This window comes from Neovison vison, chromosome 6 (assembly GCF_020171115.1).
Source record: "Neovison vison isolate M4711 chromosome 6, ASM_NN_V1, whole genome shotgun sequence".
Classification (NCBI taxonomy): Eukaryota; Metazoa; Chordata; class Mammalia; order Carnivora; family Mustelidae; genus Neogale; species Neogale vison.
This window is the reverse complement of record NC_058096.1, coordinates 199,825,935-199,853,912: the sequence shown is the minus strand read 5'-3', so window position 1 is coordinate 199,853,912 and position 27,978 is coordinate 199,825,935. Positions and strand designations below refer to the sequence as shown.

The 27,978-nt window shown below is 37.6% G+C and overlaps 1 protein-coding gene across 10 annotated transcripts in view; it reads right to left on the bottom strand.

Annotated features, from left to right (window-relative positions):
- Window positions 1-27,978, bottom strand: part of ERC2 (ELKS/RAB6-interacting/CAST family member 2) — a 916,980-nt gene that overhangs the window by 604,461 nt on the left and 284,541 nt on the right. For all 10 annotated transcript variants that reach the window (XR_006385123.1, XR_006385122.1, XM_044253352.1 and 7 more), the window contains one exon: window positions 2,114-2,269. Coding sequence is in view for 8 of the 10 variants with exons in the window: in XM_044253352.1 (XP_044109287.1) it covers window positions 2,114-2,269 (156 nt within the window). In the remaining 2 variants the exon portion in view is untranslated. The remainder of the gene's footprint in view (window positions 1-2,113; window positions 2,270-27,978) is intronic.

Here is a 27,978-nt window from a genome sequence, read left to right as displayed (position 1 = left end):
TTCAAAGCCACTGGACATTCTCCTCAGATCTCACTCTACTCCTTCATCTAAACTTTTTGACATAATCTCAACATCAATTTACAAATGTAAAGTTAGCAAAAGTAAGCAAAATTATTGATTTTCCTCTAGAGAAATGCACACACACACACACACATAGACATGGTGAAGTAGATGTTACGTATTACTTCTTCTCTGTAATTTGCAAATTCTCTGCAATGAGTATGCATGTATTTCACAATGATAAAAATCATACCACCATTTCAATATTTCCTCTCTCCACTTCTACTGCTTCCTCATAGAATTCTTACCCCTTCTGCATTTTATAAGGCAATAAACAAAAGTCAAACCTGGAACAATAACGGGGTGTTTAAGAGTACATGGTAGAAAAAAGAAAAAAGAATTTTAATTGTTGCAATTATTATTTCAAAAGCAAAATAATTTCAATCCAGGGATAAACAAAAGCTTCCCAAAGTCTCAAAAGACCTACGTGGGGCTATTCAAAAATTAAGTAATTATGCATGTATCAAAATAATAGATATTTAGGTGTTCAGTTCATTTGTAGCCCAAAGTTTGTTTAATTTTGAAAGTAACAAACTAAATTCTTTAAAACTGGCAATACCAATATAAATTAATGGACTAGGTTACAATAATTATGTTGTATAAATACTCCACAGCAAAAGATACCAACCATAATAACACTATGAGGGCGCCTGGATGGTTCAGTTGATTAAGAATCTGCCTTTGGAGAAGAATAAATGAAACAAGATGGGATTGGGAGGGAGACAAACCATAAGTGACTGTTAATCTCACAAAACAAACTAAGGGTTGCTGGGGGGAGGGGGTGGGGGGAAGGGGGTGGGGTTATGGACATTGGGGAGGGTATGTGCTATGGTGAGTGCTGTGAAGTGTGTAAACCTGGTGATTCACATGCCCGTACCCCGGGGGATAAAAATATATTATATGTTTATTAAAAATAAAAAATTAAAAAGAAAAAAAATAAGACTCTGTATTTGGCTCAGGTCGTGATCTCAGGTCCTAGGATCAAGCCCTTTATCAGGCTGCCTGTTCAGCAGGGTGTCTGCTTCTCCCTCTCACTCTGTTTTTCCCTCTCCTTTTGCTCTCTCCATCAACTTTCAAATGAATAAATAAAATCTTTAAAAATAATAATAATATAAAAATAATAATAACAGTATCAATAACAATGCCTGACATTTATTGAATGCTTTCTAGGGATTAGTCAGGGACTAAGTGCTTTAAATGCATCATCCCTTGGAATTGTCAAACCAACCTAATGATAAATGTACTTTCCTATATCCTATGCCTATTCCATGGATGATAAAACTAAGGCTTAAAGAAGTTGAATAATTTAAGCAAACAGTAGTATTACAATGCAAAGTCAGTTCTACCTTAAGCACTATACTAAAACCAAACTATCTTCATACCATTGAAATCAGTTACATTGACTTCCAAGATCAATACCTTTGGAGACAGTCATCTTCTTAGGGATGGGCCAAAATTTGGCAATGATACAAACTTCGCAAAATAGCAAACTTATGAAAACTTGGGAAATTTGGAAGAGAGGAGACTACTAAAAATAAATGTTAACTCCCAAGACACCAAACTTACTCATTAGAAAATCTTGAACAGAGATGCCTGGGTGGCTCAGTTGGTTAAGCAGCTGCCTTCAGCTCAGGTCATGATCACAGCGTCCTGGGATCGAGTCCCACATTGGGCTCCTTGCTCCACAGGGAGCCTGCTTCTCCCTCTGACTCTGCCTGCCACTCTGTCTGCCTGTGCTCGCTCTTGCTCTCTCTCTCTGACAAATAAATAAATAAAATCTTTAAAAAAAAAAAAAAAAAGAAAATCTTGAACACCTTAGTAAGGTGAACACCTTGAACACCTTAGTAAGTAGAAATTTGATAAAGATGTTCCCTGATCTCATATTGGAATCTATGCTTCTGAACAAAAAATCTTCTGTGTTCTTCTTTACTGTCCATAATATTAGATGGTGTCATATAAAACAGGTTATGTGGGTATTTGGGGAAAGTATGTATGTAAATCATAGATTTTCAGTCACATTAAGAGTATAAAAGTTTATAACTTTGGACCATACCTTGGTTTTCATGAACTTGGAGTGACTTTTGTAAACCTCTATTTGTTTGATCTCTTCTTCACGGTCCTCAGTGTTCAGCACACCATTGGCTTTTAACATCTGGATCTCATCCTCCAGATCCCTTATGTTTCTCTCCAATGAAGCAATTTTTGTGTCCTGTTGTTCAAAAAAAAAGTTAAAAAAAAGAAAGAAAATTGTTTTTCAGTATCACCAAAACAGAATTCCAGAAAGTTTTTTCGGGGTAGTAATACATTGATTATGGTATAGTCATAACCCTAAATTCAGAATAGTTTATATTTTTAACTTCTGTGAGGATCATTTGTGAGATTATTTTTTTAAGCTCCCAATAAAGATCAATGTCAATACAATATGGAGAGTTGCTTAGATATTTTTATCTAATATCTGGAAATCAAATTACTAAAGGAACAGTGACAAAAGTGTTAAAAAACACCACTTAAGGGACGCCTGGGTGGCTCAGTTGGTTAAGCAGCTGCCTTCGGCTCAGGTCATGATCCCAGCGTCCTGGGATCGAGTCCCACATCGGGCTCCTTGCTCAGCAGGGAGCGTGCTTCTCCCTCTGCCTCTGCCTGCCATTCTGTCTGCCTGTGCTTGCTCTCTCCCCCTCTCTCTCTGATAAATAAATAAAATTAAAAAAAAAAAAAAAAAAACACCACTTAAGTGGACAAATTTGTAATTTCAGATATAGTTCTCCAGCATACAATTTCTAGTCTACTTAGAAACAAAAAACTTTGTTCATATGTGTACTCTGTGCCTGGTTTTATAAGGCACACTTGTAATTGGACTCTAAGAGACAAGGAAATTAAAATCTACTGAGGAAAAGGACTCTTATCTAGAATACAGACATCAATGAAATTAAATAACTGAATCCTGATTTAGTATGACTGATACACTAAATATAGAAAATTTATAGCAAGTGAAAATAAAATATCACAATGTCATGATTTATTTTGCAAGCAGCTCCCTTCGTGACAAAAAAACATTTCTACCTTCCAGGCATTTCTAATCCACATGACTTACAGAGTTGAAAAAACTAGAAATATTACACTCAAATGTGGGATTGAGAGGGGGAAAAAAAAACAATCATAGAGATTTTTTTAAGGAAATGACAGACGTTACACACAAGATAGAGCACAGAAAGAAATGATGCCTTGAAAAGAAGAGAAGAAGGCGCCTGGGTGGCTCAGGGGGTTAAAGCCTCTGCCTTTGGCTCAGGTCATGATCCCAGAGTTCTGGGATCGAGGCCCACATCAGGCTCTCTGCTTGGCAGGGAACCTGGTTCCTCCTCTCCCTCTGCCTGCCTCTCTGCCTACTTGTGATCTCTGTCTGTCAAATAAATAAATAAATAAATAATCTTTTAAAAAAAAAAAGAAAATAAGAGAAGAAAGAGAGTTCTTATAGGGGAGAAAACCTATCCCTGACCTGAGATGTTAAACTCCAACCAGTCTTTGAACTAAAACAATGAAAGTTTGAATGTAAGTTTGCTCCCTGACACTCTATACCTACCCTTTTATTATAAAAATCCAAAGAGCTGATAGTACATTTGTAATTGAATGCTAACTAAAAACAAACTACTAACTCATTTTTTTAACCAATTCATTATCAAGAATCTAAAAGACTATTCTCTCTCTGTCAAATAAATAAATAAAATCTTTTTTTAAAAAAATCTAGAAGACTAAATAAAAAGTTCCAAAACTAAAGACAATGAATGGCCTATTCCACTTAAACCTAACTCATAGGAAATACTTTCTAAAAAATCATCTGTCTTAAATTTTGTGGATATGTTCCATTTTAATTTCCTATATTCTATGGCATATATTTCCTATATTCTATACTCTATTTGATGGCATGGTTCACAGGGCAATATAATCATCATTAATATTATGATTTATCATTGTCATCATCATTAAATGAAGGAAAATGAGGAGAAACAATTTATTATTGAGTGCCATTACATGTGAACATTCAAGTGCTCCAAGTATTGAAGACGTTTTCATTAATTCTGAGGAAACCCCAAAAAGATGAAATAAAAAATTCTGAAATCTGCAAGATTACTATGGAAGGTTATAGTCTCTAGCACTTCATTTTCCTTCAAAAATAATATTTACTGTTATTTTTTTCAGGTATAAAAGTAATGCATCTTAAATTCCTAAAAAATGGAGAAAATCCCCTCTAATCCTACTATCAAGATATAAACATCACTCATGTTTTAAGTACAGCCTGCCAGTCTTTTTCTATTCTAGGAGCAATTTCTAGAAATCCTGTATACTGCCAGTTTAGTCTGCCAGTATCCAGACTAAATGTTTTTATGCCTCTAAAATTCCTATGTTGAAGCTCTAACCCCTAATGTGATGGAAATGAGATGGTATTTGGAGATGAGGCTTTTAGGAGTGATCAGGGTTACATGGGGTCATGAGGATGAAGCCCTCATAAGAAGAGACACTAGACTTTATTCTCTCTTGCTCTTGACCATGTGATGACACAGCAAGGAGGTGGCAATCTGCAAGTCAGGAAAAGAGCTCTCACCAGAACCCAAACTCGCTCTCACCCTGATCTGGGACTTCCAACCTCCAGAACTGTGAGAAAATGCATTTCTGTTTTTGAAGCCACCCAGAAGTGGTATTTGTTATAGCAGCCAAAAAAAGGACAAATGTATGGAGGCATCTTTAGTTACTCTTTTGAGCTCTGAGCTATGAGAACTCTGTAGATAAAAAGAGCAGCCATAATAAAAAGTATGCAGAAAAAGAACTTCTAAACATTCGTAAGAGCCTCTTAAATAAATGGCAGTCATTTTAAATCATCTTTTTTTTACTATCAAATTAAGACATGCACACTATAGGATGCTTGGGTGACTCAACCAGTCAATCATCTGCCTTCTTCTTAGGTGATGATCCCAGGATCCTGGGATCGAGCCCAACATTGGGCTCCCTGCAGAGGCTTCTCCCTCTCCTTCTGCCTCTGCCTGCTGCTTCCCCTGCTTGTGCATACTCTCTATCAAATAAATAAAATCTAACAACAACAACAAAAAAGACACACTCACTATAGGAAACTTAAAAAGCTATGTGGGGGTGGGGGGGGAAAGACAGCACAGGAGTAGGAGACCTAAATTTCATCTGGTCCCAGGAGTTAAGCTAGATATTATTAAACAATTCTGAACACCTACAAACTCAACAGGAAATTGAAGAGAAGAAGAGGAGCAATTCTAGAAACAGAAAACAGACCACATTCTGGAAGGCAGGACATGCAGAGAAGTGAATCCAAAGTGATATATGGGAAGAGAGTCCGCAGGGGGAGGGGCCAGCTCCTGGCAAGTGGGAGAGCAATGGAGCACAAAGTTAAAACTTTTAGAAGTGTGCTCCACTAAGGGACGTCAATCCAGAGGTTGAGTGAGGGGTGGACCCCCTCGCAGGGACAGTGTGGTCTCAGGACCCACAGGGTCACAGAAAGACCAGGGGTGTCTGCAATAGAGATTCCAGGTGTCAGAACTGGGAAGATCGAGGTAGAGAGAGAGCTGAGAAGTGGGCTCTCAGCTCAGGGATACCTTAAACCATGATCCGAAGCAAGTTGGACCACTGCTTTTCAAGCAGGGACCCCACAAGTAGCATATCTGGGGAGACCTCTCCTTCCTCCCCTGGGAAGAGTAGCAGAGGGAGCACATTGCAGGAATCTGCTGGGTTTGGAGACTCCAAACAGAGCCATGCACTAGAGATAGAAATGCTTGGTCACAGGCTGGGTGAGCTTAGAGATGGCTGGAGACAGGAAGACAGGAGGGACTGATAACTTTTCTCTGAGGGTGTACTAAGGAGTGGGACAACAAGTGCTCAGCTCTTCCAGGTCAGAGATTGGGAGGCTGCCATTTTTGTTTAAATCCTCCAACGCTCTCCAGAAAGTGTTCAGGGAACAAAAGCTATGAGAGCAAACTGAAGCATATTACTTAGCCCGGCCTCCAGCAAGGGCAGTGCAATTCTGCCCCAGGCAAAGATATTTGGAATCATGGCAATGGGCCTCACCTCCACAAGATTAGCAAGAACACCCAGCCAAGACCAAGTTCACTGGTCAGTGAAAACTGTGGAACTCCAGAGCTAGGAGAATGGAATACATAGAACTCACAGCTTTTTTCCCATGATTATTTAGTCTTTCAAAGTTAATTTTTTTTAATCTTATTTTTTTCTAATTCTATTTTTTAAGTTTTTCCTCTTTTCTATTTTAATCTTCTTAAACTATTTTACCTTATCAAAACCATTTGAAAATTTTTTTTAATTTTAATTGTTATAGTCATATTCTATCCCTTCATTGTACATAAACTTATTTTCTGTGTACATACAGGTTTTTCTTCCTTTAAAATTTTGGGATACAGTTTCTTCTAACAGATCAAATTATACCTAAATCTAGTGCATGGTTTTGTTCTAGTATCCAGCTTGACCACATTCATTCCTCTTTTTTTCTTTTTCCTTTTTCAACCAACTTTTTAACTTATCACTTCCTTTTTTAAACTCCTTTTAGGGATGCCTGGGTGGTTCAATGGGTTGAGCATCTGCCTTCGGCTCAGGTCATGATCTCAGGGTCCAGGGATCAAGCCCCGCATTGGGCTCTCTACTCAGCAGGGACCCTGCTTCCCACCCCCCGCCTCCCTCTCTGCCTACTTGTGATCTCTATCAAATAAATAAATAAAATCTTTTTTTTAACTCCTTTTAAATTTCATCTCCACCATCATATTCCATCCCTTCATCATGTTTACCATGTTTTTTGTGTGTGTATAAACACACACACACACACACACACACATATATATGAGAGATTTCCTTTCTGTAAGATTATGGGAGACAATTTCTTCTAACAGACCGAAATCCACCCAGTATCAGGTGTGTGGCTCTGTTCTATTCACCGGTGTTTTTTTTAATCCTCCTTTCTTCTCTCCCTAGTTTCTGGTCTCTTCTGAACTGACTAGTGTATCTTTATCTGGAATCATTGTTACCCTTTTAGTATTTTATTCTCTCATTCACCTATTCTTATCTGGATAAAATAGCAAGGTGGAAAAACTCACCTCAGAAAAAAAGAACAAGAAGCAGTACCAATGGCTAGGGACCTAATCAGTACGGACATTAGTAAGATGTCAGAACTACAGATCAGAATGACAATTATCAAGGTGCTAGCTGGACCCAAAAAAAGCATGGAAGATACCAGAGAATCCCTTTCTGGAGAAATAAAATCCCTTTCTGCAGAAATAAAAGAACTAAAATCTAGCCAAGTTGAAATAAAAAAAGCTATTAATGAGATGCAATAAAAACTGGAGGCTCTTATTATGAGGATAAAGGAGGCAGAAGAGAGAATTAGGGATATGGAAGACCAAAGATAGAGAATAAAGAAGCTGAGAAAAAGAGAGATAAACAACTACTGGACCAGGAGGGGAGAATTCGAAAGATAAGTGATACCATAAGACAAAACAATATTAGAATAGTTGGGATCCCAGAAGAAGAAAAAGAGAGCAGGGAGGTATATTGGACCAAATTATAGCAGAGAATTGCCATAATTCAGTGAAGGGAACAAGCATCAAAATTCAGGAGGCACAGAGAATCCAAATCCACCTCAACGTCAATAAAAATAGGTCAACACCCGTCATCTAATAGTAAAACTTATTTTTTTTTAATTAATTTATTTATTTTATAAACACATAATGTATTTTTATCCCCAGGGGTACAGGTCTATGAATCGCCAGATTTACACACTTCACAGCACTCACCATAGCACATACCCTCCCCAATGTCCATAAACCCACACCCCTCTCCTGACCCTCCTCCCCCCAGCAACCCTCAGTTTGTTTTGTGACATTAAGAGTCACGTATGGTTTTTCTCCCTCACGATCCCATCTTGTTTCATTTATTCTTCCCCTACCCTACTAACCTCCCATGTTGCATCTCCACTTCCTCATATCAGGGAGATCATATGATAGTTGTCTTTCTCCAATTGACTTATTTCACTAAGCATGATACCCTCTAGTGACAAACAGAAAATCCTGAAAGCAGTTTGGAACAAGAGGTCTATAACATATAATGGTAGAAATATTAGATTGGCAGCAGACCTATCCACAGAGACCCAGCAGGTGAGAAAGGACTGGCATGATATATTCAGAGCACTATATGAGAAAAACAGCCAAGAATACTATCTCCAGGTAGGCTGTCACTGAAAATAGGAGAAATTAAAAAGCTTCCAGGGCAAAACAAAACAAACAAACAAACAAACTAAAAGAATTTGCCAACACCAAAGAGCCCTACAGAAAATCTTGAAAGTGGTCCTCTAAGAAAAGAGAGAGCCTAAAAGTAACAGACTACAAAGGAACCAAAGCAATATTCAGTAACAGTCATCTTACAGGCAATACAATGGCACTAAATTCAAATCTTTCAATAGTTACCCTGAATGTACATGGGCTATAAATGCCCATTTAAAAGACACAGGGTATCAGAATAGATTAAAAACAACAACAACAACAACAACAACAAGACCCATCAATATGCTGTCTGTAAGAAACTCATTTTAGACCCAAAGACACCTCCAGATTAAAAATGAGGGGTGGAAAACAACTTACCATGCTAATGGGCATCAAAAGAAAACTGGGGTGGCAATCCCAGTTAAACGGTCTGTCCAACAAGAACATCTAACTATTTTAAATATCTATGTCCCTAACATGGGAGCAACCAATTATATAAATCAATTAATAACAAAACCAAAGAAACACATCAACAATAATACAGTAATAGTAGGGGACTTTAACAACCCCCCACTGAAATGGACAGATCATCTAAGCAAAAGATCAACAAGGAAATAAGGGCCTTAAATGACACACTGGACCAGATGGACATCACAGATATATTCAGAACATTTCCTCTCAGAGAAACAGAATACACATTCTTCTCTAGTGCACATGGAACATTCTCCAGAATAGATCACATCCTGGGTCACAAAGCAGGTCTCAACCAAAACCAAAAGACTGGGGTCATTCCCTGCATATTTTCAGACTACAATGCTCTGAAACTAGAACTCAATCACAAAAGAAAAGTTGGAAAGAACTCAAATACATGGAGGCTAAAGAGCATCCTACTAAAGAATGAATGTGTCAACCAAAAAATTAAAGAATTGAAAAAATTCATGAAAACAAATAAAAATGAAAACACAACAGTTCAAACTCTTTGAGACAAGATGTTCCTGAGAGGAATATATATAGCAATACAAACACTTCTCAAGAAACAAGAAAGGAATCAAATACACAACCTGACCCTACACCTAAAGGATCTGGAGAAAGAACAGCAAAGAAAGCCTAAACCCAGCAGAAGAAGAGAAATAACAAAGATCAGAGCAGAAATCAAGGAAATAGAAACCAAAAGAACAGTAGAACGTATCAACGAAACTAGGAGCTGGTTCTTTGAAAGAATGAAAAAGACTGGTAAACCCCCGGCCAGATTTATCAAAAAGAAAAAAGACCCAAATTAATAAAATCATAAATGAAAGAGGAGAGATCACAACAAACACCTAAGAAATACAAACAAGTATAAGAACATATTATGATAATCTGGAAGAAATGGATGCATTCCTAGAGACATATAGTAATTTGATAATCTGGAAGAAATGGATGCATTCCTAGAGACATATAAACTACAAAACTGCACCAGGAAGAAATAGAAAACCTGAACAGACCCATAACCAGTAAGGAGATTGAAGCAGTCATCAAAAATCTCCGCCCCCCCCCACCCCGGGCAAAAAAAAGAGCCCAAGGCTAGATGGATTCCCAGGGGAATTCTACCAAACATTTAAAGAAGAAATAATACCTATTCTCCTGAAACTATTCCAAAAAATAGAAATGGAAAGAAAACTTTCAGACTCATTTTATGAGACCAGCATTATCTTGCTCCCAACACCAGACAAAGACCCCATCAAAAAGGAGAATTACAGATGAATATCCTTTATGAATGTGGATGCAAAAATTCTCACCAAAATAACAGCCAATAGGATCCAACAGTAATTACAAGGATTATTCACCACGACCACGTGGGATTTATTCCTGGGCTGCAAGTTTGGTTCAACATCCGCATACCAATCAATGTGATACAATATATTAATAAAATAAAGAATGATAATCATATGATGCTCTCACTAGATGCTGAAAAAGCATTTGACAAAGTACAGCATCCTTTCTTGATCAAAACTCTTCACAGTGTAGAGATAGAGGGTACATACCTCAATATCATAAAAGCCATCTATGAAAAACCCACAGTAAATATTCTCAATGGGAAAAAACTGACAGCTTTCCCCCTAAGGTCAGGAACATGGTGGGACTGTCCATTATCACCACTGCTATACAACATAGTACAGAAGTCCTAGCCTCAGCATCACACAACAAAAAGAAATAAAAAGGCATCCGAATTGGCAAAGAAGTCAAACTCATTCTTTGCAGATGATATGATACTTTATGTGGAAAACCCAAAAGACCCAACCCCAAAATTGCTAGAACTTATACAGGAATTTAGTAAAGTGTTCAGATATAAAAATCAATGCACAGAAATCAGTTGTATTTCTATACACCAACAACAACACAGAAGAAAGAGAAATTAAGGAGTTGATCCCATTCACAATTGCACCCAAAACCATAAGATACCTAGGAATAAACCTAACCAAAGAGGCAAAGAATCTGTACTCAAAGAACTATAAGTACTCATGAAAGAAATTGAGGAAGACACAAAGAAATGGAAAAATGTTCTATGCTCATGGATTAGAAGAACAAATATTGTGAAAATGTCTATGCTACCTAGAGAAATCTACACATTTAATGCAATCCCTATCAAAATACCATCAATTTTTTTCAAAGAAATGGAACAAATAATCCTAAAATTTATATGGAAGCAGAAGACCCTGAACAGCTAGAGGAACATTGAAAATGAAAACCAAAGCTGGCAGCATCACAATTCCACACTTCAAACTCTAACACAAAGCTATAATCATCAAGATAGAATGGTACTGGCACAAAAACAGACACATAGATCAATGGAATAGAACAGAGAGCCCAGAAATCGACCCGCAACTCTATAGTAGCTAATCTTCAACAAAGCAGGAAAGAAAGTCCAGTGGAAAAAAGTCTCTTCAAAAAATGGTGCTGAGAGAATTGGACAGCCACACGCTGAAGAATGAAACTGGACCATATTCTATACCACACACAAAAACAGACTCAAAATGGATGAAAGACCTCAATGTGAGACAGGAACCCACCAAAATCCGTGAGGAGAACACAGGCAGCAACCTCTTCGACCTCAGTTGCAACAACTTTTTCCAAGAAACATCGCCGAAGTCAAGGGAAACAAGGGCAAAAATGAACTACTGGAACCTCATCAAGATCAAAAGCTTTTGTACAGCAAAAGAAACAGGGAACAAAACCAAAAGACAACCAACAGAATAAGAGGAGATATTTGCAAATGACATATCAGATAAAGGGCTAGTATCCAAAATCCAGAAAGAACTTATCAGACTCAACACCCAAAGAACAAACAATACAATCAAGAAATGGGCAGAAGACATGAACAGACGTTTCTGCAAAGAAGACATCCAAATGGCCAATGGACACATGAAAAAGTGCTCAACAGCACTCAGCATCAGGGAAACACAAATCAAAACTACAGTGAGGTACCACCTCACACCAGTCAGAATGGTTAAAATTAACCAGTCAGGAAACGACAAGTGTTGGCGAGGATACGGAGAAAGGGGACCTCTCCTACACTGTTAGTGAGAATGCAAGCTAGAGCAGCCACTCTAGAAAACAGTATGGAGCTTCCTCAAAAAGCTGAAAATAGAGCTACCCTACAACCCAGCAATCACACTATTGGCTATTTACCCTAAAGATACAAATGTAGTGATCTGAAGGAGCATGTCCACCCCAATGTTTATAGCAGCAATGTCCACAATGGCCAAACTGTGGAAAGAGCCTAGATGTCCATCAACAGATGAATGGATAAAGAAGACATGGTATTTATATACAATGAAATACTATGCGGTCATCAAAAAATGAAATCTTGCCATTTACAATGACATGGATGGAACTAGAGGGTATTATGCTAAGCAAAATGAGTCAATCAGAAAAAGACAATTATCATGTGATCTCTCTGATATGAGCAATTTGAGAGGCAGGGAGGGAAAAAATGAAACAAGAAGAAACCAGAGAGGGAGACAAACCATAAGAGACTCTTCATCTCAGTAAACAAACTGAGGGCTGCTGGAGGGGCGAGGGGTGGGAGGGAGGGGGCGGCTGGGTTATAGACATTGGGGAGGGTATGTGCTATGGTGAGTGCTGTGAATTGTGTAAGACTGATGAATCAAAGACCTGTATCCCTGAAACAAATAATACATTATATGTTAATAATTTTTTAAAAAGCTATGCAGATAATTGTGATAATCCTGTCACCCAGATATACTCACTATTAACACTTTTATCTATCCCAATGAAAGCCTTAAGATTATATTACTACTTTAAAACATATAAAAGACAGTTATCAATTAAAACTCTAATATGACAGAGATTTCCGCTTTTTGAGATAAAATCTTTCAGCATTTACAAAGATCTAAGTACAATCTTACAAGAGTTTAACTGTAAGTTAAGTGTAAAGGCAGGGTCTACATTCGCTCTATTCTAATACAAAATCTTCTGGGATTTCAGACCCAAGTCTAAAGTGAGCATATTCATATGTATATATGTATACACACATATATACCAATAAAGATGTTTGTGTATACAATACACTTTGTGGTCCTTGTGTCTTACACCTTAATTTTTGATACACTTAGAATTTCAGGTCTCAATCACATAGGCAGAGGTGGGGGTGGGTGGGTAGGCGTGTATCTTCAGCTTTCCCCTCAGTCAAATCCTGAGGCTTTCGTTAGCAATAACCACAATCACCAGCTTCTAACTGGGTTAGAAGGAGCTTTTTACTGTACTTTAAAAAATTACATACTGCTAAAGAAAGATCAGAACAGGGTCAAGATAGAAATTTCATAACATAAAAAAATTAACCTATATGCATATGAGTTAAAATTTCACCAAACAGTGAAACACATTTTAAAAATAATATTTTTAACTTTAACTAATTTCCTTAAATCAATCAACTTCTCTCTTTCCTCACAAGCTTTGTTTTCCCTTGAGCCACAAGTATCCCAAAATTCTAAAAAGAAAGAAAGAAAGGGGGGTTGTTGTGAAGTCACTTTAATAATTACTTATTCTTTTCCTATCCTGATTTGTTTCTGTTATTTAAGAAGTGAACTTTAAGGACAACAGAACTCATACATGAAACTTTAAGCAGAGAGAAAAGGAGATAGGAGAGTATCATGAAGCTCTAGAGATACAAAATACATAGATATATCAGATGGTGTATTGACTGTGCCCAAGAAGATACTCAAAATGCTGAGGCAGAGAAAGACATTAGGAAGTCTGGTATGAAATATAAAGGTAAATAAAATGACTGCCCTGGTCACAGATGCTCTATTGCCTCAGTCTGAGGAATCCAGGGAGAAGAAATTTCATCTTTTCCCTTTTTTTTCAAATCTCAAAAACTAAGATTAATTACTCTAAACTTCTATATTTAAGGAGAACTATGGAAGGAAACTGCCTCACAGTTCCTAATGTGGTGCAATGCGGTATATAGATGTTGCCCTTAAAAACCAAGGCTCACTGCAGATCTCAAGAACTCTAAGCACTGATCTGAAGTGAAGACATAATGCTGTAACATCCTGAAAAGTGAAGTTCCAGGGCGCCTGGGTGGCTCAGTGGGTTAGGCCGCTGTCTTCGGCTCAGGTCATGGTCTCAGGGTCCTGGGATCGAGTCCTACATCGGGCTCTCTGCTCAGCAGGGAGCCTGCTTCCCTCTCTCTCTCTCTCTGCCTGCCTCTCTGTCTACTGTGATCTCTCTCTGTCAAATAAATAAATAAAATCTTAAAAAAAAAAAAAAGTGAAGTTCCAAAAGGCAGAGCAATATTTACCTCCAATCACCAGAATTTTCTTCATCTAAACATCTTCACATTTTACTTACCACTGATACCTCAAAATAATGTATATTCTGACTTTCAAGTATTCATTTTGATTATGTTTCAGAAATAAACTCTCAAAGCAGATCATTGTGGGCCTTCCTTGGAGATGGAGAAAGTGAAATTCAATATACAATAGCTTTTCCCAAAATCCACAGAACACAAAAGCTTGGTGAAAAGGGCATTTCAAGGTCAAATAAATCTGAGAAATGCTTACTGGGGATTCCCTATGCACATTAGCATTAATGACTCTGGGGAAGTCCTAAAGCAAAGTATTCTATTTAATTTCATTTTTCCCAGTATTATTCCTCTAGAAGTCAAGTCTTAAAAAAAAAAAAAAGAAAGAAAGAAAAAGAAAAAGACTTTAATGACCACATTAAGCTCAGGGTTATATACTAAAGTGAAGACCCCAAACAGTGATTAGGATTTTTCAAGGGGAAACTTACCATTATTACCCTCCATTTAAAATAATTAGGTGCTTAAATATCTAGATCACCTTGTTGGCTTCTATAACTCAAAGTGGTTTACTGAGAGCCTTCTCTGAGCTCAGAGCAGTGAAATAACATACACCCCCATGCCCTCAGAACCTACCACTCCATGTCTCAGGTAACATTTTTCAAATTGTCTTGAGATAGGTCAACCATTAAATTGTTTTGTTTTATACCATATTTTCATTAAGGACTGTAAGAATGTGGGACATAAAGTTTCAGGAAGGAAAAAAACAGATGAAATGTGTTTGCTCATTCCTCATTAGTTAGAAAAAAATATCTGAATCAAATATCTTTTAAATCATTTCTTTTTGGGGGTGCCTGGGCAGAGGCTTAAGCCTCTGCCTTCTGCTCAGGTCGTGGTCTCGGGGTCCTGGGATTGAGCCCTGCATGGGGCTCTCTGCTCGGCAGGGAGCCTGCTTCCCCCTCTCTCTGCCTACCTCTCTGCTTACTTGTGGTCTCTCTCTGTCAAATAAATAAAATCTTTTAAAATAATAATAATTAAATAATCATTTTTTATACTTCATTAATTATTTTATTAACATATAATGTATTATTTGCCCCAGGGGTACAGGTCTATGAATCGTCAGGCATACACATTTCACAGCACTCACGATATCACATACCCTTCCTAATGTCCGTAACCCAACCATCCTCTCCCTACCCTCCCTCCCTCCAGCAACCCTCAGTTTGTTTTGTGAGATTAAGAGTCTCTTCAGGGGCACCAGGGTGGCTCAGTCATAAAGCTTCTGCCTTCAGCTCAGTCATGATGTCAGGGTCCTGGGATGGAGCCCTGCATGGGGCTCCCTGCTCAGCAGGAAGCCTGCTTCTCCCTCTCCCACTCCCTCTGTTTATGTTCCCTCTCTCACTGTGTCCCTCTCTATCAAATAAATAAATAAAATCTTAAAAAAAAAAAAGAAAGTCTCTTCAAATCATTTCTTTCCACACATTCATAAAATAATACTTGTAAAAATTTTATACATCAATTACAGATCATCACTCCTACTTAAAGATTCATACTCAAGACTATTTTACATTTATCATTCAAAAGACATAAAAGTTATTTGATGGGCAATTAATAAATAAACTACTGGAATTGAATCCCTAGTAGCCATCCAGCCTACAGATCCACCTGCTGATTCTTAAACCAGCCGTAAGTATTAGTACAGGTGCTGGACTACAGCAATGAAAATAAAAGTCAGAGGGAGGACTGAAATAAGTATATCTCTGCTTTATCCTTTTTTTTTTCTTTACTAATTTCTGAGGTGATCTAAGACATGTCTGCTACAGTTGATAGTAAACTTAGGCGCAGGGAGTTTTCTCATTCATTCAACAAATACGTACTGAGCATCTATAGGATATCAGTCACATAGCCAGGTATGTGAGATAGTAGGTACATCTCAACAAGATTCATGGGTACCCTTCTTTCTCTAACATGGAGTACAATGTAGATCACTGTTACTCCAAGTGTGGTCCACAGACCAGCGGCACAAATATCACTGGAGAGAGTTTTAGAAATGCAGAATCTCAAGCCCCAACCCAGACCTACTGAAACTGAATCTGCATTTTCACAAGGTTCTCAGGTGATGTGGGCATTTTAAATGACTACAGGTGTACAGCATACATGAGGGAGAAGACTGACCAGTGCAGAAGAGACCAAGACAACTTTGCAAGCCAAGTACATTTAGAAAAAACACTAACCTACTCTCAAGAGCTAATCATCTTGGCCCAAGTGTACACCAACCCTAGGAGTAAATTTTCTGGAGCATCTTTTCCAGTCCAGATGCCTTTATTACCCTTTTTGTATTTACTGAACATTATGTTCCCCTTAAATAGCAAGAAAAAGATTTCAATTCCTCTCTAGGAACTGTGAACACTGAAATGATGAGTAGGTGGACCATCAAAAAAGCAGTATCATTTAGTCCAAAAAGAAAAACTATCTTATTGCTAAGTGTCATAATGTGATTTTTTTCCCAAATACAGTAAGAATTACTGGTTTCATTAATATCAGGCTGAGAAGAAAATACAAGCAGTTTTTACAGAGCTTGGAACTCACCATGATCATGTATTGGTCTACGGACATTGATCAGGGCACTTAGGGCAAATTTGGTTTAAGGAAGAAGCCGAGATCTAATGTTCAGGGAACATTCCAACCTAATTACACTTTATTCAGAATAAAATTCTGGACTATTATTACTGGATCCCATAGAGGATTCTGAAGGCTTAACTTTTAAAACTCATCTAGTTTTAGTTGCAAATATAACTGAGCTTCTCTTGGTCTTAGGCTATCTGAGGAACGCCCTGATTTTGGAAGGGTTTACTGTGTGGGATTAACCGCGATTTTTGTAAGCCCAAACCAAGCACTCCAGAAAGAAGTCGACATGGGCCTAAAGCATGTTAAAAGGAAAAACTAAAAACAAAAAAAAAAAAAATTAGGACTCAACTTCTTGGGCCTTATCAAACTGTAAAAAGATGGTGACCTAGATGAGAAGATGACAGAGGACATGCTGCTTTTTGGTGAATGTATTGATTTTTGTTCATATGGTACCTAATTCTTTATGTCAAAATGTAAAAGCACAGAATCAAGTCAAATTCAAAGCAACTAGGGTGCTTCAGTGTTTCTTTCCATGGCTTCATTTGCCTACTTCTGACTCATTTTTCATGAAGCCCATGCCTCAGGAATGCATCCTTCCAATCATCCTGTCTCTGTGCACATTGCTAATGACCCATGGACAGAAGGTATGTTTCTTTCAGGACACTACACAACCTGAGGTTTTGGTCTCCATACATGAATTTGTTGTTGTTGTTGTTAATAGATTCAAGTCGGGGGGAAAAAAAAAGAAAGAAAGAAAAAAACACCTGAAGATAAAACAATCTTCCTGACCCTTCGAGAGTCACAAACCTGGATGTAAAACCTGGTTCAGGCATTTACGTCTTTGGGCAAAATGCTGAGGCTCTCTGAAATAAGACTATGCTCAAAAGCATGTCATGAAAATCACAATATATGCATGCATATGTTGCATACAAAGTACCTGTCATGGAACCTCCCCCAGAAGAGTAAAAAAGAGTACTATCATTATTATTATTAGCCAAGAACAGTACAGTACATTCCCACCCATTCCCCAGTTCTGTGAGGTGACCATGTAGAAGACAGTAGCTTCCACTTTTAGTCTACCCCATCTATGTGAACATGTTCCTTAGGTTGCTAACCCTATAACCTCAGGTTGTTATAAGAATTACATGAATGAGAACACGTATGCCTTCTAGAATAATAGTCAACACACAGCAGGTGCTCTACAAATATTACCTTCTTCCCATTTCTAGCTGTAGAATTTATCAATTGCTTTTTTATTTGTCTGCTCAGCTTCTTTTCTTTTTGGGAACTACATCTCTCCAGTTGCCTGTGGTTTTAGTGGGGTTTTCCTGTGTGCCCCTGCTCTTTGGCAAGAACCATGGATTCTCTGGATGCAGATTGATCTGCAGTGAATTCCTTACCATCAAGGCCAATCAAGAGTTCTTTTAGGGGACTAACATAAATTCAGAGGCCTCTCCTTTTCTGACCCTATGTTTCTCCTTTTGATATTATGAATGATATGGAAAAGATGGGCCTATGGCTGGTTATGGCCTTCTTTGATACTATGACTAAAGAATGTGCCTGAATGAGAGGGCACCTGAGTGTCCCAGTCATTAAGAGTCTATCTTCGGCTCACATCATGATCTCAGAGTCGTGGGACTGAGCCCCACATCAGGCTCCCTGCTCAGCAGGAAGCCTGCTTCTCCCTCTCCCACTCCTCCTGCTTGTGTTCCCTCTCTCGTTGTGTCTCTCTGTCAAATAAATAAATAAGATCTTAAAAAAATAGAGAAAGAATCTGCCTGAATGACTGGGTCCTTACAGCACCATTTGACCAGCTAGGTATAGCTATATCTGAACCACACACTCCCCCAGAATACCAAAATACAATAGCAGGGTTTCAGCCACTTGCAATCACAAGAGTAAGCCACAGAAGTAATAGCATGAAAGGTAACACCAAAATACAATTAGATACAATTGTCTACAAATCTACAAAGAGAAGTCAGCAATGGGTAAGACGACCATAGAGTAGTCAATCTCCAGAAAGCACAGGGGTCTAATACAGGGTCTCAAGATGAATAAAAATAAGATTATCATAGGGAAGATGACATTCTTTCCAGCCAGAAATAATAACACATACAAAGTCAAGAGTACTTACTCAGCATGGTATCTAGCACATAATCTTTAATTAATATAAGTTGAAAGAATAAGATAATACGTATGAATTATGTATGAAGAGGAGTAAGAAGACAGGACTAATTGAAAAGTGTATATCACTTTTTGTTGCAGAAGAGTTGGGGAAAAAAGAAGGGGCTGAATGATAAGCACTCTTCAGAATCAAGCTAGGAGTTGCTTATAAGCTGGTCAAAAGAAGGCAAACAGATGACCTTTGAAAAGTTAATAATAAAAACAGAAGCCAAAATGGGAGTTGAGACAGTAGAGATGATAGATCATCAGCCTAGTGGTGAAGGAATTCTCAGACACAGTTAAGAAAGGAGTATAGAGAAAACAGCACAGGAATCACCAAAACAAAGAGGTGTAAAATTGATGGAGATCATGAAAAGGTCACAAAAAATAAAAGAGTAATGTTTCAAGAAAGGAAGAGAGTCAGAAAATATTTGAGCATACTTTAAATCCCATAGAATCAGGGTGATTGCTGAGTCACTCAACAACCAGTACAGCACTGGACAAGAACCAACCAGAATAGATACCACCAGAACAATGGAACCAGGTCTGGGAAGTCCCTGAGAGGCCAGGGGTTAACTCCTTAGTTGCTGGAGTAGGGGAGGATAGTCTGGGGATTTGAGATAACCACAGAAATATTTCAATATTTTAACAACCAGTGTAGTTGCACCTGTGCCTCTCAGCTAACTATTGGCCCTTCGTAGAAAGTTGCTTCAGTTAATACTGATAGTTTTCTACATTTCCAATGCACAGAAGGGAGCACTGGCTAATCCAAAATCAATTCCATTTGCCTGTGTAACACACTAAAGCAGAAGCTCCCCAGTGCCAGTCTGTGGACTAGGTGCATCAGATTCATCTAGGGAGTGAATAAAAAGTACATGATTTGGTGTCACCCAAGGACATTTCCTTTCAGAATACAGGTGATCAAAAAAATCTATATTTATTTGTAAACTCCTCGGGGGGAATGAAGCCTCATCAAAAGATTTCTTTTTTAGACCTATGTTTTCTCCCTTGTTTATGTTGAAGATACAAACATATTTGCATTATCTGAAAATATAGAAAAGAATAGTATAGGACAGAAGCAATGCTTCCCCATTCCAGCATTAAAAATGCAGTTAATAACAACAACAGCTAATGTGTATTGATTACCAATGCAAACACTGTGCTAGAAAATATCATTTAATCTTCCCTATAACCCTATGAATTAAGTACTTATTTTACTCATTTTATAGGTCAGGAGATTTTTAGAAGGTAAATAACTTGCCAAAGATTTTCCCTTTTTTGCAGTAACTTTCTAGGCCCAAGATGGCTCAACTTCTTCTTGAGGTTCCTTGTCAGCAAACAAATACTTAGATAACTTTCATGCCCTGTAAACGCTCCACTTGACCAGAAATGCAGTCACTTTTTAACACCTTTAATACACTGGAATGGTTGCCTCCATATGTAGAAGAGAGGAAGTCACACAGTAGGACCTTGCTGTCTCCAGGAAAACCTCAGGAGAACTGGCTTCAGAGAAGGTGTGCCACCTAGCAGCTAGGTTATTTTGATCCTTTCTTCCACACAGTAGGATTAGCCTTTAAAGATCACAGAGCAAGGTCAAAAGAAAATAGTTTAGAGGTTGGGAAGAGAGGACAGGGAGGAAGAAATTTCAGAAAGTGTTTCCGAGTGAAAGGGTAGCCCCTCAGTGTGTACTGTGTGCAGCCCCACCCTCCCTAAGGCTTGGTCAAAGTCATTTTTCACATGTACATATAAATACAAAGAGAGTTTGAATTCCCAGAGATTCAGAGAAAGACTACTTCGCAAAAACAGTGACAGCATTTCAAAAAGTAATGAAAAGGTGGACATCTGACACCTCTATTCTCTTCCAGTGCTCTTTAAGAAAAGATCAGGTGAGGAAGCTCTTTTCACTAGACTCTAACAACCTAAACTTGCTCTTCCCATTCCTTTTAAACCATCCCCACAATGCCTTCAACAACCCTGGTTTGGAGCCTCATTCTTGAGATCTCCAAAACATACCACAAATCCTTCTATGCGCAACCAGTTTGTCTCATGGAAAAAGCAACAGGCGGCAGAGGAATTCAGGCCACCCCAAGTCACCAGCACAGCCTGATGGATGTGGAAACTGGACCATGCCTTAGGGATGAGGCATGTGACAGCCAGTACACTGTCATTACTGAAACTTGAAAGGGGAAGTTCACATGAGGCCTGTGGTTGACTTCTCAACCCTGCTGGCGGAGGCGCACGCCAGTAAGGAAATTGCGATCCCTAAATAAACAATAGACTGGGAACCTGAGCACCAACAAGGGAGAATGCAGGGGCTGCTGGCCTGGGCAGGGCTGGCCAAAATGGAGCAAACAAAGCAAAGATTTAAACTTTGCAAGAATGTCATGTCAATTCAGACTGTGCAGGCAGGCCCTTTGAGACTCCAAATTGCCAGTCACCTACCCTCAAAACTTGGTAGAACTTTTAAAGCAGGACTCTTGGTCCAATCTCTTCGTTTGCCAAATGAGAATAGTGAGAGCCAGAAAAGACAAGTGACTTGCCAAAGGCCCAACAGCCAGAAAGCCAGGTCCCTAGGTCATTTATTATGCCACAGGCCTACTAGCAGTCGCTATTTTTTCTCTACTGGTTTCTCCTTTCAAAGATGCTTTTAAAGTCTTTCCACATGCCACCTATATGTATTCTGAGCTAAGACTGCCTGAAGTAAACTTCTTACATTCCTTCTCTAACCTTGCTCAAAGGTACCACCTCTTTTTCATAGGTAAAACTCAATTTCCAGACTGAAAGGGACTGGATAGAGAAGCAAAGAATTCTGTGAGCATTTATTATGTACCAGGACTTTCCCATGCCTTAATTCATTTTAATATTCTCCACAACCCTATGCAGGCTAGTATCATGGTCCCGTTTCACAGATGGGAAACTCAGAGCAGCAGAGCCAAATTATCAATTTCGTAAATAACCTAACCTTCTCTTCTAACCATAAATAAATATTCTAGCCGTCTCCTCTTTGGAGCCTTCTCTGTTCAGAAAAAGAAAATCAGAAAGAAGAAACTATATGGCTTTAAGCTTTTTTCAATGAACGTACTGCTGTTTTTCCCAATAATTCCTGATCATTCCTGTTTAATGAATGCATATTATTGAAAATATAAAAATTTGGAAAGAAAAAAAAAAAGAGGAAAAATTTCTTTATAATCAACGCATTCAGAATTAGTGTCAACATCTTGGTACATTTTTTCCCCAAGCTTTTATTCCACATTGATAAATGTATCTTCTTTTATATTAAGAATATTAAGTCTCTAACTACTATTAACCTTAGAAATACATCTCCTGATTATAGTTCTGTTTATATTTTCAGTTTTTAAGTAATCAAAGTCATTGATCCTTTCCTTTGGAATATCTTTATTTCTGAATAACAGCTTTACTTATATACATTACATGTGCCATAAAATTTATCCTTTGACAGTGTGCTATTCAGTGATTTGTGCAACAAACACCACTATCTAATTCCACAGTATTTTTACCACCCAAAAGCCCTGCACCCATCAGCAGTCATTCCTTTTTCTCCTCTCCCCCATCTCTTAACAACCACTAATCTACTTGCTATTTCTACAGACATACCTATATTGGACATTTCATATAAATGGAATCATTTAGCACAATGTTTTCAAGGTTCACCCAGGTTATAGCATGTATCAGTACTTCACTTCTTTTCATGGCTAAATAATGCTCCACTGTGTGCGCATATCATATTTTGTTTATTCATATAGGATAATGGACGTTTGGATTTCTTTTTAGTTTTTTGGCTATTATTAATAATGGTGTATGAGCATTTGTGTACAGGTTTTTACATATGTTTTCAGTATGGTTGGGTGTACACCTAGGAGGAGAACAGCTGAGTCATACAGTAATCCTACATTTAACATTTTGAAGAACTTCCAAATGGTCTTCCAAAGTGGACTGAACCATTTTACATTTCCACCATCAATATGAGAGTACGATTTTCCACATCTTCCCCAACACTTGTTAGTTACTGTCTTTTTTTTTTTTTAAGCCCTCCTAGAGGAGGATAAGTCATATCAAATTGAGGGTTCAATTTGCATTTCCTCTTGGAATATCTTTTCATATCCTTATTAGCCATTTGTACGTTTTCATTGGGAAAATACCTATTCAAATCCTTTGCTCAATTTTTAATAAGATTATTTGGGTTTTTCTACTGTTGAGTTTTTCTTCCTTTACATTTAAATGAACTTTTTACTTAAAGTATATTATACAAAGAAATTAGCCAAATCATAGGTTCTCAGCATGATGAATTATGACAAAGTAAACACACCTGGACCCAAGCAAACCAGATCATAAAGCAGAATACTACTCGTACTCCAGAAGATTCCTTCATGCCCCCACCCAGCCTCCATAACCCCGCATTCCTCCAGATTATACACTGTCCAGACATCTAACATTATTCATTATTTTTTAATCTTTTTTTAAAAGATTTTATTCATTGGGACGCCTGGGTGGCTCAGTTGGTTAAGCAGCTGCCTTAGGCTCAGGTCATGATCCCAGCGTCCTGGGATCAAGTCCCACATCGGGCTCCTTGCTCAGCAAGGAGCCTGCTTCTCCCTCTGCCTCTGCTCGCTCTCTCCCTCTCTCTCTCTGATAAATAAATTTTTTTTAAAAAGATTTTATTCATTTATTTGACAAGACACAGCAAAAAAGGAAACACAAGCAGGGGGAGTGGGAGAGGGAGAAGCAGGCTTCCCGCCAAGCAGGGAGACCAATGTGGGGCTCAATCCCAGGACCCTGGGATCATGACCTGAGCCAAAAGCAGACATGTGAAAACTGAGCCAACCAGGCACCCTATTATTCATTATTTATGTCTATTTTTGGAATACACACATATAAACAGAATCATATTGTTTGTGTTCTTTTGTGTCTGAATTCTTTCAGTGCTGTTTTGGGGGTATTGAATTATGTTGTTACATGAAGCAATAGCTTGGTCCTTCTCATTGCCATATAGCATTTCATTGCATGAATATTTCACTATTTATCCACTCCATTGTTGATAGCTATTTCTTTTTTTTTTTCCAAGGTTTTGTTTATTCCACATTTAATTATGTTTTAAATCTTTTATTTAAATTGGGTCTTGTACTAGATATTTTGGGTTTTCCTTCTAGATATTGTTAGATTTCCTTCTAGATATTTTGGGTTTTTTAATGCCATCGTAAAGGATATTGTTTTCAAAATTTCATTTTGTAAATGTGTGTTACTGGCACGTAGAACTTTGATTCATTTTTAAAATACTGACTAGCGATCTGGCTAAATTCATTTATTAACCTAATTGTTTATATATGAATTCACTGGAAATTTTTTTTACATGCATAATTATGGTGCCTGTGAATAAAAGTGCTTTTATTTGTTTCTTTGTAATTCTTATACTTAGGATGTCCAGAACATTATGGAATAGAAGTGAGAGTAATAAGCAATTTTGTCTTATCTTTTATATCATAAAGAAAGCTTTCAACATTTTACCATTAAATATGATGTTGATTATAGTTTTCTTATAGCTGCTTCTTATTAAATTAAAAAAATCCTCTCCTAATCTGAGTTTGCAAAAAAAGCATTTTTTTTTTACATGGATGGATGTTGCATTTATCAAATGTTTTTTCTGCATTTATTGAAATTACATTTATGTTTCTCCTTTATCCTATTAATGCAGTAAATAACATTGCCTGGTGTTGTGTTTATCTCGCCAGAAAAACTTTACAATTGGTATCCAAATATTAGTCCAAACTTGCTTTTTTGGAATAAGCACAACTTGGTCATGTCATTTGTTACTTGGTCATTTCATTTAACTTTCAGTTCAGTAGGATAATTTACATCAACATTTATGAAATTTTCCTTTCATGTAATGACTTTGTTGGGTACTAATACCAAGGTTACACTGGCCTCATAAAATAAAATGTTCCCTCTTTTTCTATTCTGTGGAATAGTTTCTGTATGACTAATGATAATTTTTCTTCAAATCTTCAGTAAAGTTCACTGAGAAGTCATCTGGGGCTGCAGGTTTTTTCTTCCAGTTGGTTTTTGGATTTGGGGATTGCTTCTTTTGGTGGTAAGATTTTAAATATAGAATCATTGTCTTTAATATTTGGTACTACTCAGATATTCTATTTCTTCCCATGCAGTTTTGACAAGTTGTATTTTTAAAAGAAATTACCTAAAATTTCAACTTTATAATCATAATGTTATTAATAAAATTTCTTCATATTTTTAATGTCAATAAAATTGACAGTGATATCCCCTTTCAGTGCTGATACTGGCTATTTTTCCCAATAATTCTATGCAGGATTTGTCATATTTGTTAATCTCTTCAAGGAATCAGTATTTGGCTTTGGTATTCCCTTCCAGTATATGTTTGATTTCTATTTCATTGATTTCAACTTTTTTATTATTTCTTTTCTCCCACATTCTTATGGTTTTATTTGATCTTCTATTGTTTTTTGAACTTAAGTCTTTTGTCAACCAAACTGAAAGACTTGCTCTTCCCCAGGTATTCTTAATGCTTTCCAGCCTCCTTGCCTTTGCTCCTACAGTTTCCGCTGTTTATAAACCACCCATTTCCCCTTTATTAAAATCATGCCAACTATTCAAGGCCCTCCTCAAATGTTACCTCCTCTAGGAATCATTTCCTGCCCCTCTCTCATTTGATATCCTCTGAGTCCCTGCAGTCCAGTTTGCCATTCTTAGATCCTGACTTATGTACTTCCTACCATTATCCCCTTAAAAACGGAGTGCTCAGTTTTTCTGAAAGATCTACCATGGTGCTGTGCACAAAATAGCTACTCTGTCCACACAAGTGTTTGTGATTCAATTTCAAGAGTTAAATTCTCACAAACTAAACCTGTTCATAGCAGGAATCCTTGAATGGCAAGTCAAATATTCATCTAGATCATAAGAAGAGTTTGGGTAAAAAAAGGAAAGAAGTCTCTTTTTTTTTTAAAGTCTTCCTTGCTTCCAAATAACAACTATATATCATCCAGAGCTAACATTTAACTTGACATTTTGCTTTTTCTGGCTATCACTTAAAACCCACATTTTTCCCCTTATTTAAGGAAAATAGTTAAATGGGACAGTTTTGTTTTTTTTTAATGTTGAAAGATGAGAAGATGAAGAAATTTCTCAAGAAAAAAAAATAAGCTAAAGGATAATTTCTGGTATCGTAAATGGATAGCACAAATCAAAAACACAGGGCTTTGCAAGTTTGAATGAGTTATGCTCCAACTGTTATAAAAACTTAAGGGCAAGACTTAAAACTCAGGGGAGAAATATAGGGCATACATTGGCAGTAGAGTACATATTTGGGGCCCTACTTGGAGGGCTGGTAACACTTACATGTAAAAAGGATCACCCTTATCTTGTAGCACAAAGCACAGACACCTTCCCAAAAATCCCAGAGATCTCTCCAACTCTCAAGAGCTACCTCAACCTGTTCTATGATACAAACTCCAGGGCATAATTTCCAATATAAGTTTTGAAAGAAAAACCAATTGACCCTATGGGCTGTCTTCAGTAAAAGCAGACTGAAGGAATAGAAAGTATAGGAATTCTGGAGGAAAAATCTGTATTCAGATCTCAGTTGCTAAGTGCCTAGCTGTCTGTCCTCCCTAAAACACTACTTTCTCATCTGTGAAATGGAGCTAATTAGGCCTATTTGCAGGTTATTATATGTCAGGTGGGCTGTGTCTGGTTTCATGCATAGTTAGTGGTGTTTGGGTTATGGGGTGTCACCAAAGGTACAAGGTGCTATTTTTATTGTTATTGCTCATACTGTTTATAACAGCCACAAACAGAGTGAGGCATAGTCTTAAGGCCTAAAAGCCATCATAATGGCTTGGCTAGAAAACTAGGCTTGAAACCAATTTTCTATGAACATCTCATCCCAAGAGAAGAAATCATTCTAAGTAGAGTGTGGTGTTTAGACTCAAATAGGTAAGAGTTTTAAAAATGGAAGAAATAAATATAGGAAGGCCTATAGCCAAAGAAAACATTTCAGCCACAAAGTGGTATTCTTGACTAGATTCCAATACTTGAATTAAGTTCATACTGGGAATTAGGATGCACTCAGTGGCCTAGGTTTGAACTTGAAATCCCTCCTTTCCTAGATGTATGACCTTGGGAAAAGTTGCCACTGTAGTTCTCACCTTCTGCATGTTCCAGTGCATCCTTTCCATACCTAGTGGAACTGAATTGCCTGAACTTGACGAAGTATCAGCCTATCTTTTAAGAGAAACTTAACCCAACTGCAGCTCACCTCTACCCCATGCGGAAGAACAGCAGTTATCTGCTGGAGCAGGAAAACAAGGCTTGGTCTTTAGTTTTAATAACAAAAGATCAGCCTCACTACTGGAGTTTAGCACCTGAATGCAAAGTCCAGTTCTTTGGTCAATAGCACAATGACAAGTCAGCAACTTAGTTAAGCTCAATGCTGAATTGCTCAATGCTCATTTCCCAGAGAAAGCCTGGTGGGAACAAATGTTACTCAAAAAGCACTCATGACACACAAGTGCCTGGCTGGTCATGTGACCAGAAAGCTAAACACCCACAATCCCCACGTTAATTACCACAGAAATACTGTCACCTAGTGACATTATACTCCTAGCTTCTTAATTCACTTTAGATAACAAGTTCACCAGATCAAATATATTTTCTGCAATTTTTACTAAATCCCTTACGGCACTCACTAGCATAAAGTTTGTTTTTCTTCATGAATGAGTGCCATTTAATTTATTAAGCACATGAGAACTAGGAAATTTTGTGTATTTTCTTTTTACCCTGGGCTGTTAAGTTTAGAGAGAAGTTTACACCCCATTCCAGTAATTATCATTATTCTGGGGTTGGTTTCTTTTTTGTCTTTTCTTAAAACACAAATTTCTTACTATCCCTTCTTTTTGTGATTATTAGAGCTTAAAAGCCATCTTACTCAGATGGACAGACAGCAGCTGTCTGAAAATAGAGTTTACATGAAGGAAGTCAAACTAGAATGGAATGAGAGAA